Genomic DNA, 18,302 nt, shown 5'->3' on the forward strand with positions numbered 1-18,302 from the left:
TTCCTTCCATTTTTTCAATTAATTATGAAGTACAGGCATCACTTGTAAAATTTGGTAGGAGAAGGTAAACAGCAAAGAGGGAACAATTTGTAGAGAGACAAATTTGAGGAAAGATATCACTTTGAAATAGTAATTCCAGAGAACAGGGAATATACAAACAACAGAAGTGCAGTAGGGTTGCTGGGCAGAGTTGAGAGTTTACTTGTCAATGTGTTATCCTGAATTTTAAGTGAAACTAGTCAACATGGTTGTATGGTTTTCTCAGTTATGGGCACAGATGTGAAGAAGATGCAGTATTTAACCAGAGTTGTTTTCACCCTCCAGGAGAATATGATGGAAAAAGGGAGGAACAAGAGTGTTTAGGGCCTTTGTAAAGACGTCACAATAATACAAGGCTTAGAGTCTATCCTGAGGAAGGAGAAATGAGTAGGGAGTGAAAAATTAAGAGGGTTGATGGGCTTAAAGAAAGTTGAAGATCAGTGGATTGGTGATGTGAATAAAGGTGAAAGTTGTGAGTGTGGCCAGACAAGTGAATTTCATGGGCTAATATGGAATATTAATTTATATTGAAAAGAGTGTGGTTTGTATAGATAATTGAAATAATGTGAGTGCTACCAGAAGTGCTAAGAATACTTTCCTTTCTTTTATTATTCTCACCCTTTTTTGTAGTTTTATAGAAATGATATAATATAGGGAGAATATAGAAAAGAGCATTACTTGGAAGAAAACATAAAATGTCCTTTATAAAGTCACTTGATCTCACTGACCTATTCTTTTAATTAATTGACAAATCAATTAATTATTTCAGCAGTGTGCCAGGTATTGGACATACAGTAATGATATCAGATACATAAATGCTATCTGATTTATAATCACAATAACGGTACCAGTGGTGATATAGGATAGTGATATTATTGATAATATTGATAATGATATCAATAAATGGTCTCATTGGCCATATTCTTTAATTAATTAATCAGTCAATCATTTCAGCCCTGTGCAGTTGCTGCGCATACAGTAATGATGTCAGATAACAGCAGCGTAGAGTGCTGCTGGAGTACCGAGGTGGTGCATGCAACCCAGATGGGGTGGAGAGTAGTCACACTTGTATGAAGTGGTCTCTAAGCTGAGGTCTGAAAGATTAGTAGGTTTTGCAATTTAGCAAAGAAGCCACAGGCAGAGGGGGTCAGGAATAGTGTATATTAAGGTCCTCAAGAAAGAAATGCCGTGAGGTATAAATAGCTGAATCATAGTATATGAGAGAAGAGGCTGGAACATTAAGCAAAGGCCATATTTTAAAGAATTTGGTAGGTTATGTTAAGGAAATTTCATCCTAAAAGCCATGTTAGAGGACCCATTATTGAGTTTTGCATAGAGAAGTGACATAAAACGTGATCACTTATAAAATGCAAGATCTGCTTAAATGAGGAAGTTGAATTTTATCTTCTCTAAGGTTCATTCTAAAATTATTTGATTTGTTGTGATACGTGAGTATAAAGAAGAAAATCAAAATTATATAAATATGCCTCTTATTTTAATCTAAAAAGAATTAACAGCAATTAATAAGAGACTAGATTGGACATAGAAATAAAGCCCTGCTTACAAAGCATTATTAAATTCATATTAATGTTTGCAAATGAGAATTGAAATTCAAATTTCCTGTGACTCTGAAATATGTTTGGTTGCTGTTGAATATTTTCTATCATATCAGTGAAAATATTCGCTAATTTCCCATGGGTTTGTGTGTGCCATTTGATATCCTCAATCAAATGTAGATGAAACTGTACTTCTTATCTCCAGGTATTTAAACCTTTGAGATGTTTCCATTAATTGGAAAAACAATCATCTTTGATAACTTTCCTGATCCTTCTGATACATGGGAAATCACTGAGACAATTGGCAAAGGAACTTATGGGAAAGTTTTTAAAGTATTAAATAAGAAAAATGGCCAAAAAGCAGCAGTCAAAATTCTTGATCCAATTCACGTAAGTCATATTTTTTCCTTCTAATTAGCTTTATTTTTATCTGTATGAAACACTTAAAAAGACTGTATTTTATCTTGATTTATTCATCACAATAGCAGTCTAAAACAGGTTACAATTTGAAGATAAATGTAAAAGAGAAGTCTACTTATTTGCTTTTCCAAATTTCTGTGCTTAGTATATGTAATAAGGCACAATAAGTACTTGATGAATAAATGCATAAGCACGCAAAAATGCAGCTCTCAACCGACAATATTATTGAAGTTGACTGAATGTTATTTTAGACATGAAAAATTGTAAAGATACAAACTCAGGGGTCTAGAAGTAATCCTGAAATGGCATCTTAACCATATCTTCTTTTCGTCCTGTGTTTATTTAGGCTTCAGGAGGTATTTCTCTTAGGCCAAACTAAAGAAGACTTTTTAAAATTAAATTTATTTCAGAGAAAGAAAATTAATTTTCAGGTTTGCTTAAATGTTTCCAAAGCAGACATGGTGTAGATTTATAATCAGGGCAAAGTTCCTTATTGTGAAGAATTAAATTTCATGTTCAGCTCTGCTAGTCTCTGCTTACAGGAGGCCACAATGGGGGCCCCATTTGCTTTTTTTTTTTTTTTTTAAGTAGCAGTTGTGATAAGCGAAACTGCCAAACCTTTTCTCTGTTGTTAAGAGCATGAGACTACTGAGATTCTATCTTCTGGTAATGAGAGCTGGCAGTTTCAGAATATCTTCAGGTTGCTGGGAGACACCTTTCTCTCCCATAGCACATGGGACAGCCAGAATGAGCTCAGTAATCAGATGCTCCCCAAACATCTATTGAAAGCAACTGCTCCAATTAACAGACTCTTGCACACATGATGGGAGCATGGCATGATGAAAATGATGTAATGTGTATAGAGAGGACATCAGAGTGCTAGGTCCTTGTTACACTCATCTACTAACTGTGAGATGCTGCAAAAGGTCTCTGAGTCTCCATTTGTTCGTCTTAGGGTTGCTGTTTCTTTTTTTATTTTTATTTTTTGATAGTTTATTTCTGCTAAACCCATTATAACTACACTCTTCCATATTATTTTGAGCAGAGGAGAAAGGTAGGGGAGGTTTATTTTAAAGCAATAAATTAAATAAATACACTGGAGGAAAAAAAATGAGACTCAGTATGCCCAGGCTTAACTGTTGCTGAATGTCTTCACATTCTCTTGGAAACTTCTAAGCATTTAAACTGAAGGAACAGAGGTACAAGTTAAGTTCTGCCAAAGTGACTATACCTCTCTTTCCTGTAGCCTTTGCATTAGGGATTCAGGTGTGTGGCAGCAAGAGAAAGAAATTCAGCCCAATCCCATTGTCTGGCCCCATAGTGTATCTCTTTCTCTTCCTTCTTAATGGAGAACAAATGGCTTATAATCCATGTAACGACTATTCTTTCATAATTTACTCACATATGGTATACCTACAAACCTTATAAGTCCCCCCTATTTAGTACAATTTAATGAAATATTGATTTCATGACTATTAAGCTTAATTTATCCTTTTGCTTTCATTCTTGTCACAGTACATATACATTTTTCTAAGAATTATTTATTTACTCTTCATCATGTCACAAGTCAAATAAAAAAGATTTATAACCAAGAGATTATAATCTTAAATAAATTTAAATGCATCCAAACATCTTGCAAAGATTTGCTTATTTTAAATTAAAGGAGTCTTACTCTTACATATTTTTAATCAGTCATTTTCTTTTCAAGAGAGGAGTTGAATGAGTAAGATGAGAAGGTAGCAGGCTCGGAGTCTATATCTGGATTTTACAGTAACCAGCTCTGACTTCAACTTCTCAGGGCTTAACTTTATGCCTTTAAAATTAGAGCTCAGATTTAAATTTCTACCTCTATGATTCGATGATCCTATAATAAAACAACATAGGCATTAAATGTCACTGTAAAAGCAGTATTAATAAGGCTTTCTCTTATTTGTTGCTCTATGAATTGTTTCATATATATGCGATTTTCTAGAAATATGTCTAAGTGGCTGTCTTTCATTCTGATTGATAAGATAGCAACCTGTTCTTCTTTTGGTGAATGGACCTTTAGATCACTAAAGGTTTTGTGCAATCTTTTATAACTTAACTCTATTTGAGTTTTTTGGAAAAGTGGGAATTTATTGTTTGTATGACTGATTTTTGGATAGCTTCTAAATATCCTATTTTCCAAAGAAACAAAATGAACCAGATTTCCAGTCCTAAAATTTATTATTTCAGGTCAATGGCTTTGCCCTTGTAACAAAGTTAATAATACAAAAAAGCAAAATCATCTGGAGTAGCTCTCCATAGATGTTTACTTATAATTGCAAATAAAAATAACATTTTATTTATCCATTTTAAAATTTGATGAAATTAATATAACTTGAGATTCACTTGATTAGCATGAAAATCACAATCTCTCCCCTTAAATTATGTAATGAGAAATTACAATACATAACACTAAGCACAGTAAAAACTATTATGACCTTGACATAATGAAATTCTGTATTTGGTATTCTATAATCTGTTTCTTTGACATTACTCATGGTTTTCTCACAGTTCTATTCTTATGACTTTTTGAAACTAGGATATTGATGAAGAGATTGAAGCAGAATATAACATCTTAAAAGCACTTTCTGACCACCCTAATGTGGTCAGATTCTATGGGATATACTTTAAGAAGGATAAAGTAAATGGAGACAAGCTGTGGTTGGTTCTTGAGGTAAGTGTGTCAGCATCATTTGTATGGGTGGAAACTTAGAGTGTGGTTCTGAAATGACTTGTTATACTATTTATGTAACATTGATATCATAAAAACAATTCTGATAAGTTCCTGACCAGCCATGAAAGTTGTGCCTAGTTTTGGCCTTGCCATCTTAAGAAACATCAAAAAATTGAAGGAAAGCCACAAAGACTAGTAAATATTAAAAGGAAATGACTCCACAATAAAAGACCAAATAAACTGAGATTATTTTTCCCACAGAAAAATTAAAAGGGATTTCATTATATTTATTTATTCATCTGTATTTTGTTTCATTAACATGTGATATGCCTCTGTGCCAGGTGCTAGGATATAAGAAAAAATTAATGTTAAGTTGAGGCTCCATTAGACAAAAATAGTGAGCTATGATTTTCTTTTTCTGTCTTTATTGAATGCTAATGACTTGAGCTACAGAACCAGATATTTATATTTACAGGGAAGAAAACTTACTTAAAATGGTGTTGATACTGAGTAAGTTGCTAAAGGAAAGCTGTAGTGTCTGCCCTTTCCAATCCTGAGAGTAGTTTTTCTTACACTTAAGCAATCCTCTCTAAGGCAGGAGTACTAGCAGCTCCTGCACTAAGGTGACTGTCAGTCTCAGAATAATTCCATTTTTCTGATTTTCATTGAACATTATTCAAGTGTGGTAAACATTATTTCTAATAAAATCTATTAGAATTTTTTAAATTGCTTTTATCAAATTCAGAGACAGTAGATACCTTTATTTGACAGCTATAACAGCATATATTTATTGTGTTCATCATTGTTTTATTAGCGTTTGAGTATTTTATTTCTTTTTGAATGTTTCATTGCTTTTCCTGAAGTGGCATTGTCTTAGTCTGTTTGTGCTGCTATAACAAAAATCCACACACTAGGTAATTCATACAGAATAGAAACTTATTCCTCACAGTTTTGGAGGCTGGAAGTCCAAGATCCAGGAACCAGCAGGTTCACTTGTCTGGTGAGGCCTGTTCACTTCCAAGATGACACCTTGTTGCTACATGCTCTGGAGAGAAGAAACGCTGTGTTCTCACATGGCAGAAGGCAGAAGGCAAGAGAGCCCAACATTATGTGGAGCCTCTTTTTAATAAGGATCTTAAAACCGCATTCATGAGGAAGATGCTTTCATGGCCTAATTACCTCTTAAAGGTCCCACCTCTTAACAATATCACTTTCACCATTAAGTTTCAACACATGAATTTTGGAGGGGACACAGCCAAAGTGTAATAGGCACAATAATCATATATAAATTATATTAAGACTTTATATTCATATTTTTCTATTATGGTTTTTTTTTTTTTGAAATGGAGTCTTGCTTTGTTGCCCAGGCTGGAGTGCAGTGGCACAATCTCAACTCACTGCAACAGCCTCCTGAGTTCAAGTGATTCTCGAGCCTCAGCCTCACAAGTAGCTGGGATTACAGTCACATGCCACCATGCCCAGCTAAATTTTTTTTTTTTTTTTTTGTATTTTTAGTAGAGACAGTGTTTCACTGTGTTGGCCAGGCTGGTCTCAAACTCCTGATCTCAAGTGATCCACCTATCTCGACCTCCTAAAGTGCTGGGATTACAGTTGTGAGACACTGTGCCTGGTCTCCATTATGGTTTTTAAATGATTCTACAAATAATAGATGATCATTGTAGAAAATATTTGATCCTATAAAAAAATTCTTAATATTTAACATATTTGCTTCATTTTTGTATGTTTTTTTCTTTTTTTTTCCTTTTAAAAAATTTTAAGTACAGGAGTACATTTGCAGGTTTGTTATATAGGTAAACTTGTGTCACAGGGGTTTGTTGTACAGATTATTTCATCACCAAGGTGTTAAGCCTAGTTCCCATTAGTTATTTTTCCTGATCCTCACCATCTTCCCACCCTCTACCATCAGGTATCTGTTGTCCCTCTCTATGTGTCCATGTGTTCTCATAATTTAGCTCCACTTATAGGTGAGAACATGTGACATTTGATTTTCTCTTCCTGCATTAGTTTGCTAAGGATAATAGCCTCTGGCTCCAATCATGTTCCTGCAAAGGACATGATCTCAGTCTTTTTTATGGCTGCATAGTATTTCACAATGTATATGTACCACATTTTCTTTATTCAGTCTGCCATTGATGTGCATTGATAAGGTTTGGCTGTGTCCCCACCCAAACCTCATCTTGAATTCCCATGTGTTGTGGAAGGGACCCAGTGGGAAGTAACTGAATCGTGGGGGCAGGTCTTTCCTATGATATTCTCATGATAGTGAATAAGTCTCATGAGATCTGATGGTTTTATAAGGGGAAAATTTCCCTGCATAAGCTCTCTCCTTGCCTGCTGACATCCATGTAAGATGTGACTTGCTCCCCATTGCCTTCCACCATGATTGTGAGGCCTCCCCAGCCGTGTGGAACCATAAGTCCTTTAAACCTTTCTTTTGTAAATTGTCCAGTCTCGGGTATGTCTTTATCAGCAGTGTGAAAATGGACTAATACAGGCATGTAGGTTGATTTCATGTTTTTGCTATTGTGAATAGTGTTGCAATGAACATACATGTGTCTGTGTCTTTGTGGTAGAACAATTTCTATTCCTTTGGGTATATACCCAGTAATGCAATAGATAGCTGGGTTTCATGGTAGTTCTGTTTTTAGTTCTTTGAGGAATCATCACACTGTTTTCCACAATGGCTAAACTAATTTACAATCTCACCAGCAGCATATAAGCATTCTCTTTTCTCTGAAACCTCACCAATATCTGTTATTTTTTGACTTTTTAAAAATAGCTATTCTGACTGGTGTGAGATGGTATCTCATTGTGTTTTGATTTTCATATCTCTAATGATCAGTGATGTTGAGCTTTTTTCATATGCTATTGGCTACATGTATATCTTCTTTTGAAAAGTATCTGTTCATTTTCTTTGCCCACTTTTAATGGGGTCGTTTGTTTTTTCCTTCTAAATATAAGTTCCTTACAGATGCTGGATATTAGACCTTTGTCAGATGCATCGTTTGTAAACATTTTCTCCTATTCTGTAGGCTGTCTCTTTACTCTGTTGATGGTTTCTTTTGCTATACAGAAGCTCTTTAGTTTAATAAGATTTCATTGGTCAAGTTTTGCTTTTGTTGGTATTGCTTTTGGAGTCTTCATCATGAAATCTTTGCTGGTTCCTATGTCCAGAATGGATGGTATTGCCTAGATTGTCTTCCAAGGTTTTTATAGTTTTGGGTTTTACAGTTAAGTCTTTAACCCATCTTGAGTTGATATTTGTATATAGTGTAAGGAAGGGGTTCAGTTTCAATCTTCTGCATATGGTTAGCCAGTTATCCCAGCACCATTTATTGAATAGGGAATCCTTTCCCCATTGGTTGTTTTTGTCAGCTTTGTCAAAGTTCAGATAGTTTTAAGTGTGTAGACTTATTTCTGGGCTCTCTGTTCTGTTCCATTGGTCCACGTATCTGTTTTTGAAACAGTACCATGCTGTTTTGTTTACTGTAGCCCTGTAGTATAGTTTGAAGTTGCGCAGTGTAATGCCTCCAGCTTTGTTTTTTTGCTTAGGATTGCCTTGGCTATTCAGGTTCCTTTTTGGTTCCACATGAATTTTAAAATAGTTTTTTTCTAGTTCTGTGAAGAATGTCATTGGTAGTTTGATAAGAATAGCATTGAATCTATAAATTGCTTTGGGGAAGTATGGCCATTTAAATGACATTGATTCTTCCTATCCATGAGCGTGGAATGTTTTTCCATTTGTTTGTCATATGATTTCTTTGAGCAATGTTTTGCAGTTTTCATTGTGGAAATCTTTCACCTCCCTGGTTAGCTGTATTCCTAGGTATTTTATTCATTTTGTGGCAATTTTAAATGGGATTGTTTTTATCTGGCTTTCACCTCCCTGATTAGCTGTATTCCTAGGTATTTTATTCATTTTGTGGCAATTTTAAGTGGGATTGTTTTTTATCTGGCTCTCAGTTTGACTGTTTTTGGTGTATAGGAATGCTAGTGATTTTTGTACGTAGATTTTGTATCTTGAGATCTTGCTGAAGTTGTTTATCAGCTTAAGGAGTTTTGGGGCCAAGACCATGGAATTTTCTAGATATAGAATCATGTCGTCTGCAAACAGGGATTGTTTGCCTTCCTGTCTTCCTATTTGGATGCCCTTTATTTCTTTCTCTTGCCTGATTACTCTGGCTAGGACTTCCAATACTATGTTGAATAGGAGTGTATGTTTTTTGTATGTTTAAATTTGTTGACAACATTACTTATGAAATTATCCTATATTCTTACTTAATGTAACTTCAGATAGTTTTAATCATTGTTATGTTTTTCAAAGTAAATACATTCACTTGAGTAATAAAAAACATAGTTTCAAAGGGTTGATGAGATAAAGCAATAAAAACATAGATCCAGTTTAGTGGTGCCACCTTCTCCTGAGCAGTCCACACTTTTGATTTGTTGTGATTGCTATACCTAGAAGTATGGCTGAGCTTCTACACTGCCTCATTTAGTAATCCATGTTCTTAATTTTGGCAATATTGTTCATTACACTTTTGGAGCGCTTCATCTGCCCAGTCTTGTTTGGAGACCTGCCATGTGTCTGACCTCTTTGATATCTCTCTGCTGCCCACCTTGATGGAACCACTGGTTCCTGGATCCCTTGGCCTCCTCTTTTCAAGTTTCTTTCTCTGTTTGGCTCATCATGTAGTAATTTGTGCCTCTCCCAGATTACCCATTTTGCTGATGTCACCAGATCTTGAATCCCTCCAGTTCAGTGTCAGCAGGGAACAAAATTTCCAGTCTCTTAACCTGGGTGTGTGTGTGCGTGTGTGTGTGTGTATGTGTCTGTGTGTGTACTGCTCAGGCAGGCTTCTGAATGTTGATATTTTGCATATGTGATAAGAGGGTTTCGAGTCTTTTGATTAAAGACTTCCAAATGACCCCTTGCTTTTTGCCCTGCTCCCCTCAACTGCTTCTCCACCTCTACTATTCCCTAGCACTATCTGGGTTAATCTGTTCAGGTGACCGCAAAAGAACCACACAAAGGATCTTAGTTTGTGGCTTCCTCTGCACTGCTAAATCAGTTACTGCTTGCTTATCTGCTTTCCATATTGCAAAATTTATTGAATTTTTTTGCTCAGTGCTCTCCTTTTTTCTGTCCTCTTTTTCTTTGTGGTTATAATTTTTTATTCCTTTACTAGTGTTTTAATGGAGATTCATGAGTAAGAGGAAATAAATTTATATATTTCATTTGCCAACTTTATGCTCTGGAGCCTTTCAAAATGTATAATAGTATTTTCAAAAATCTTTCATCATCTGATGCTGTATATTATTTTACAAAATTAAATAGCCATGTATGTTCTTTAAAAATAGATAATTTATCTATGATTTCAATATTACAGTTGACCCTAACTTTTAATTGTTAGGGATGACAATCTCCCATGCACTGAAAAATCGAAGTGTAAATTTTGACTCCCCTAAAACTTAACTACTAATAGTCTACTGTTGACCAGAAGCCTTACTGATCACATAAACAGTCAATTAATGCATATTTTTATGTCATATGTATTATATGCTGTATTCTTACAATAAAATAAGCTATAGAAAAGAAAATGTTAGTAAGAAAATCATGAGGAAGAGCAAATATTTTTACTGTTCATTAAGTGGAAGTGGATCATCATAAAGGTCTTTGTCCTCATCATCTTCACATTGAATAGTCTGAGGAGGAGGAAGAAAAGGAGAGGATGATCTTGCTGTCTCAGGAGTGGCACAGGTGGAAGAAAATTAGAGGATGGTCTTGCTGTCTCAGGGTTGGCACAGGTGGAAGAAAATTAACATGTAAGTGGACCCACAGAGTTCAAACCCTTGTTGTTTAAGGGGCAACTGCATTTTTTATTTCTCTAGTTTAAGATAGGTTTGTATTTTTAGCAAAATCACATATAAAAGCAAAGCTAAACTTTTACTCATCTAAACTTAGTTACCAAATAATAGAATATAAATTATGAACCTAAACCATTTTGCCTTACATTAATGGATAATTTTAGAGTTTAATTCTTGTTTGTGTTTGCATATTTGAGAAGTACTGCTGTACATAATCCTTGATGTAATCTTGAATATAATTTTTGTTTATATCCTTCAAAACATTTTCGATAATGAATTTTTAATTTTTCTTCCATGTATAGAATCATTGGCAGATGTGCATTTAAGTGGAGATTCAGGTATTCTGTCTAATATTGGCCTAAATGGTCAACAAAATAAGGTGTAAATCTTTTCCCAGGGCTTAAAAATATTGAATGAGATCATTCATTGTTATTATGCCTATTAAATCCCTATTCTAATATCTTGGCATTTCTCACCTGGAATTAGGAGACAGTTGGAAACTCCTGATATTAGTTAAATGTTTTTTGAGAGAGCAGATTGATTAAAATGAGTTGGATTGATTAAAATGTTTTGGGAATATCTTATAAGTAAAGCAACATCCAGATATAATGAATCAGTAGAGTCGCTACAATTTATTTGAATTTTGTCCTTATAATTTATTATCAGATGGAGATATTGGAAATATCTCTAAATGACTTTGGAAAAAAAGAATAAATTTAGTTTAATAAAATGGTATTTCCAAAATCTGATCTACTTGAATTTACAAAGTGGAGGGAAAAAAAAGGCTAAGGAAAGCAAGAAGTTGGCAAACTGTATATAAGATAATTGATTTGCATATGTAAATTAGACTAATCACATATACACATAAGTGGCTAGATGTACAATTACCTGATTTATAAACACGAATGGTGCAGGTGCTGCTTTAGAGGCACTTTCAGAAAATTGGCTTGTGGCATCAATGCTTTGTAGTACAACATGACTGCTAATTATACCTTTCATTGTAATAAAGTCCATTTAAATTATTTTGCATGAGGGTACCAAAAGAGGGGCAGTGGCTGTAATGTTACCCAGAGAATCATGTTAACAGTGCTAGGCTTTTAATGTGAATCTACATACAGAAGGTGAGTACTGGAGGGGATGTATCAGAGCAATGAGTTACTGTCCTCATTCTAAGCCTGGTGTGTGTGGATGGCCATACTAGCCTAGAGAAACTCCTGTGAGATGCTTTTCACAACGAAAAATCACTTTACTTATATTTCAATCCAGAGTTGAAATCCTAAGAATAATGATGTGCCAGATCTTGCTGGGCAGTCTGTTTTTTCTAGTTACAATTTTAAAATTATTTCTTTTGCTTTCTGATATGATTTTTCTCTATTCTTTATTTTACCCTCATTTTGTTATTTTATAAGTTTTTGAGCATGAATGATATACAAGGACTCTGTTTAGGAGTTATTTTCATCTTAATTCTCTGCATGTTTATTTTGAGAATCTAAATGGTACCTAGGTTTAGTAAAAGGGCAGTAGTTGCTGGCCCTCTGAAATTCCAGTTATACACTTGAATGAAGTTTTATGCTGTGGAAACTAATTTAGTTTTTTATAGAACATCTATGGGGAGTTTTGTTGTCATTCAATATTTTAGGTTTTCCTAATGATGTAGACATAAAGGGAGAACCAATGTTTTCTGTTTGTTTCTACCTATGCCTCATTTTGAAATACCTTATGTATATTCCTTTCTGCCTGTTGCTATCACATCTCTTGACTGACTTGTTTAGTGAGATGTAAATACTTCTTTTGACTTTGCACTGCCTTTTACCCCTGATATCTACTGTTGGGGATCAGTATCAAGGGTGGAGGGGAGCTGGGAAGATGAGGACTCGGGTAGGATTCTTCAAATGCTTCCTACCTGAACCGGGAGACCCTAAAACAGCATCAAAATTGAGTTAAATCAGTCTCATATAAGGCATTTGCTATTGATGGACACAAAGGGGAGAACTGAGATTTAATTGTAATTTTCCCCTTCTTGGTTGGATGAACAACCACATTTTAAGTAGGTAAGGAAATCTGGGCTTCTCTCTCAGGAGCTGTTTGCTTAGTGTGCCTTCAGCCATAATGAATCCAAAATTCAGAGTTAGGACATCTTTCTGTTAAAAGACCCTTTCCCTCATAATCCAATCTTAGCTATAATTGCTCCTTTCACAGTGGTGCTACAGACTACATTCTATTATTCATTTGAATTGGTCCTGATTTGTTCATTCATAATAGTGACATTGCTTTTTCTCATTGCTCCCCAATTATAGCAATTTTTCTCTTTGAAATTATATCCTTTTCAGGAGACTAAAGACTGCCAATTACAGGTGGTATTTCAAAGCACAAAAATTCAGTAAATAGTCATAAAGCCTCTCAAATGCACATTTTCGGTCATCAGAGTGGTTTTTATAGACATAAATACTACTTTCATGTGTCATGCATTATTGGTTGTTCTGTTTTTATACTTACATCTAGTTAGTAATATCAGGCCTGCCTTGAGGAAAGGAAGCATGGAATGATAGAAAGAAGATAAGTTAGAATGAATGTGAGCTTTCTGTTTGTTCAGCTATTAACCCTTTAATGCTACTGCCCTGGAGGATAACATGTACACAGAAGGGGAATATAAAGCCTTTGCGGACTTGTATATTTGTGAGGGGTCAGGAGAAACAGGGCAGGAGTGAGAAACTGGGCTGCTGAGTTACTTAGATGGCACAGAATTGTTCCTTCTTCCCTTTGGCAGTTCACAATTGCAGTGGAGTAGCAGACTCACAGTGTGATTCCTTTCATGTTCTTAAGGCTGGAACCACCATTCCCAGCTCTCATGTAAAAGGCTATTATTTGGTGTACTTGCAGTAGAACAGACAGCCAGTTACCTAGAGTTGTTTCATTTTTTGTTTATTTAAAGGGCAGGATAGAAACATGGCCTAAATGTACTTCTTTATACTCTTCTAACTTAGGAAATATATACATAATATATATAACTCTTATATATCTTTCTTTCCTAATTGTACTTCAGTGCCGGAAAAAGCATCGTCTTTGAATAGGCATGCACGTTTATAGTGTTACTTCAGAGGTAAGAAAATATGAGGTGACCAGTGATGTCTTGCTATTTAATAAATTAATAGATTTTTATTGTACACATTAAAATATTTCTTCTGGTAAGTTATTTTCTCTGTTATCATAGATTTATTGTTGATTACATTACTAGTGTGCTATAGTGTTCCCCCTAGATTTTTAAAGCATTTTAGGGTGAAGTAAGTGTTCTATATTTTGATTTAGTTGTTACATGATTGTATATGATTACTAAAATACATCAAACTGTATACCTAAAAGAGCCAATTATATTATACAACAATAATACCTTTAAAATACTTCTAGTTTACACATTGGAAAAGGAATGTGAAAATTTTACACACTACAAAAGCACACATTAGAAAATGTCTATTAGGTGGTAGTCCCAGTTTTTATTAATATTTTATTAGTATTTTATTGGAATCCAGAATTTGGTACATTAATATATTTCATAGGAATTAAGATGAACATATCACACTTTGCATATACAAACAAACAAGCAAAAATAAAACTAATAAAAACTCACCTTAGCTTAGCTTTGTCCCCTGATTTTTAACTTTTTGTTGTTTCTATTTATGTCTTATTGTACTATGTCTTGAAAAGTTGTTGCAGTTATTATTTTTGATTGGTTCATCATTTGGTCTTTCTACATAGGATAAGAGTAGTTTATACACCACAGTCACAGTGTTATAATATTCTGTGTTTCTCTGTGTACTACTATTACCAGTAAGTTTTGTACCATCAGATGATTATTTATTCCTTATTAATTTTGTTTTCTTTCTGACTGAAGAACTCCCTTTAGCATTTCTTGTAGGATGGGTTTGGTATTGATGAAATCCTTCAACTTTTGTTTGTCTGGCAAAGTCTCTATTTCTTCTTCATGTGTGAAGGGTATTTTCACTGGATATACTATTCCAGGGTAAAAGTTGTTTTCTTTTTCCTTCAGCACTTTAAATATGTCATGCCACTCTCTCCTGGCCCATAAGGTTTCCACTGAAAAGTTGCTGCCAGAAGTATTGAACCTCATTGTATGCTATTTATTTCTTTTCTCTTGCTGCTTTTAGGATCCTTTATGTATCCCTGACCTTTGGAAGTTTGATTATTAAATGCCTTGAGGTAGTCTTCTTTGGGTTAAATCTTCTTGGTGTTCTACAACCTTCTTGCACTTGGATATTGATATCTTTCTCTAGGTTTAGGAAGTTCTCTGTTACTATTCCTTTGAATAAACATTCTACACCTGTCTCTCTCTACCTCCTCTTTAAGGCCAATAACTCTTAGATTTGCCCTTTTGAGGATATGTTCTTTTGCACTGGGTCTTTTACTTCATGGCGGCAGATTCCCTTATGGCCCAGAGTGTGTTTAGAAATGTCATCTGGGAGCTAGGGCCTGGAATGGGGGCCTCATGATTCTGATTGGTACCCTGTCCTGCTGTGGCTGAGCTGGTATCCAAGATCCAAGACAAAGTCCTTGCCACTCTTCCTTCTCCTCTCCTCAGGGGGAAGGGAGGGGTTTCTTTTGGAGCCTTGAGCTGTGCAGCCTGGGGCTAAGGGACGTGATGCCAGCACTCCCTTGGCTGCCCCAGTTGGTGTCTCAGTTCGTTGCATGATCCCCGAGTCCACTGTCTCTGGGCCCTAGTGCAGCACTAGGACTTGCTTATGATTTGTAGTCCTCATGGCCTAGATTGCTTTTCAAGTTTACTTGAATACATAGAGTGCAAACCTGCAAACCTCTAGCGAGGTTTGCAGGCACTCAAGTTCAGACTGCTGGAATTGGTAGTTCCCCTCTGCCTAGGCTGAGTTTAAATGCTCCCTCTGTGGGTGGGCGTCAGTTGAGCTTGCCCTACTTTTCCTTTCTGCTCTAACAGGACAGTACTGAGTTCAATGCCTCACAATTGCTGTGTTCGCCCTCCTGCAGCACCCGGAGAAACTCTGGGCACCACCCATTGGCTACCGGGGTAGGGAAGGGGTGGTATAGGTGATTCAGAACTGTTTTTTTTTTTTCTCTCTCTCTCTCTCTTCAGTGCCTCCTTCAGCAATATGAAGTTAAAACCAGATACTATGGGTGCTCACCAGATTTTCGGTTCTTAAGAAGGTGTTTTTTTCTGTGTACATAGTTATTAACTTGGTGTCCTTGCGAGGGGGTGGGACTGGGATAATGGGTGGAACTTTCTATTCTGCCATCTTGCCCCCGCTCCCCGGTTTCTAAACCCTGAAGCCACGATATACTTTGAAGAGGTATCTTCCATAGCATGTGAAAAGATGACCTCTGTCATTTTATTACGTGTGTGCGTAAGTTTACAGAACTGAAGTTTATTCATCTAATAATTTATTTATTCTATAAATAGTAATCTGTTACTCTGCACCAGCCATTTTGGTAGGTTCTCAATATTCAATAGAGAACAAGACACTCTGCCATCATGGAACTTGCTGTATAGTGGTGGAGGAAGACAATTTAAAGCTAAATTTAAAAGTGGTTATTTGTGTTTATTAGTGCTATGAAGAATATAAAAGGGGACATTGATAGGATAGGAAAGAGAAAACCTTTTGTGAAAAGAGTAGTCAAAGAAGTTCTATGTGAGGAGGCAGCATTTTAATCTGCTACCTGAAAACAAACAAACAAAAAACTGAACAGTTTTAGTACCTTTATTCTTTGAAATAGCCCCCAAACTACTTTTATGAAAGGAATCTCAATATCTTGAACCCCATGCAGCAAAAACTGCAAGAATGGTGTCTTGGAAACTGTGGTTTTCTAAACAAGCACAAAGGTGATTCTTATGAAAGGAAAGTCCAAGAAACTCTATCAGAGGTTCTCAAATTATAGTATACGTAAAAACATTCTGGGGCTTCTGCTTCTGGTCATGACAGACCAGGTATTGACATGCTGTTGTACCATAAACAACGAGAAAGCTAGACAAAACATATTTTAAAAAACACAACACTTTTTAAATATTGGAAAAGAGACTTAGGACTGTGACATTGATAAAAGGAAATAAATGAGGCGAACACTACAATTACCTCATCATTATTCATAGAGGCAGTTTCCAGAGCACAGGCAGAAGGAAGCTGTTCCCAAGGAGATCAAAGCAGCTCTTGCTGAACTGAAGAAATTGGAAAGGCAGAGTGACTGGACTGTGCAGAGAAGAGGAAGTTATGCAGAAAAAAGCTCTGAAAATCTACATAAAGATTATCTACACAATCTAAATAAGTACATAAAAATATTTAACTGAAAACCCACGTAGATATATGTAGAGTGTGACTTCAGGCAGTTTGGCAAAGAATAATTACCAGAGAAAGAATCAATGTAGGGCTGTAATCCACACAACTACTGGAGTTAGTGCAGGATTGAGAGATGCTCGAGTTACTACCAGCCAAAATGGGGAAACTTCACTGAACACCTGAGACATTTAATAGAGACCCTCCAGAAAGGTTATACATTGGAGGAAGGACTAAACTAGCCCTAGAATAAGAGCTACCTGAAAAGTTCAAGTTGATCCACAAGTAATTAACTGCCTGCCAGAGCAAAATTCAACGTTTATTATTAGAAGACAGCAAAATCTACAATTCAATAATGTAACACTAAGAATATCCAGCTCCAATATTAGATCACTAGATATGTGAAGATTCAGGAATATGCAGCCCATTATCAGAAGAAAAATCAGTCAATAGAGTCAGACCCAGAAGTAACAGAGATGTTGAAATTAGCTGGTTCGTACTTTAAAATAGTTATACTTTAAAGTTATACTTTTAAAGTTCGTACTTTAAAATATGTTCAACGATTTAAAGAAAAACATGAACATAATGTTGAAAGAAATGGAATATAGAAAAAAGAACTGAATAGAACTTCTAAAACTTAAGAATATAATATATATGATGACAAATTCATAAGAATCAGGTTTAACAGCACAATAGGCATATGGGAGAAAAGATCAGTAAACTTGAAGGCAGGAAAATTTAAGCTGTTCAAACTGGAGCATAGTTATCAAAATAAGGCTGGAGAGAAAAGTCTCCGTGACCTATGAGACATTACCTAGTAGTCTCACCTATGTGTCATTGCAGCCTGAGAATGGCGGGTGGAGGGGGTGGAGGATATCATATTTAAATAATGGCTGAAATTTTTCTAAATTTGCTGAGCACTAAGAAGCTGAAGAAGGTCAAAAATCACTCAAGTATGAGAAAGAAAGCCACACTAAGGTATGTCATAATCCAAATGCTGAAAACTAATGAGAAGGATTATAAAAGCAGCAAGAGAAAAAAGACACGTTATATTTAGGTGTTATAGATAAGAATGGCCACTGGTTTGTCATCAAATGCAATGGAATGACATCTTTGAAGGACTGAAAGAAAAGTCCCTTCAATTTTGAATTCTGTATTCAGTGAAAATGTTATTCATAAATAAAGACAAAATAAAAACAGACATTTATGTCAAATGAAAAAATGAAGAATTTACTGGCAGAGACCTGCACTATAAAAAATGTCAAAGAACATTTTTCAGGCTGAAGGAAAATGATTCCAGGTGAAAAGTCATACCTACAGAAAGGAATAAAAATCACCATCAGTGGTAAATATAGGGCATATATTAAACATTTGATTTTATACTTG

General features: G+C 35.4%; 1 protein-coding gene across 14 annotated transcripts in view; it reads left to right on the plus strand.

Annotated features, from left to right (window-relative positions):
• The window catches only part of MYO3A (myosin IIIA), a 285,436-nt gene that overhangs the window by 16,110 nt on the left and 251,024 nt on the right, over nt 1-18,302 (plus strand). For 11 of the 14 annotated variants that reach the window (XR_612315.3, XM_003821407.4, XM_008974866.3 and 8 more), the window contains exons 3-4: nt 1,801-1,985; nt 4,582-4,716. The exons of the other annotated variants lie outside the window; for them this stretch is intronic. Coding sequence is in view for 10 of the 11 variants with exons in the window: in XM_003821407.4 (XP_003821455.1) it covers nt 1,818-1,985; nt 4,582-4,716 (303 nt within the window). In the remaining variant the exon portion in view is untranslated. The remainder of the gene's footprint in view (nt 1-1,800; nt 1,986-4,581; nt 4,717-18,302) is intronic. 14 annotated transcript variants of the gene reach the window in all.

The sequence above is a fragment of the Pan paniscus genome, chromosome 8 (assembly GCF_029289425.2).
Source record: "Pan paniscus chromosome 8, NHGRI_mPanPan1-v2.0_pri, whole genome shotgun sequence".
Classification (NCBI taxonomy): Eukaryota; Metazoa; Chordata; class Mammalia; order Primates; family Hominidae; genus Pan; species Pan paniscus.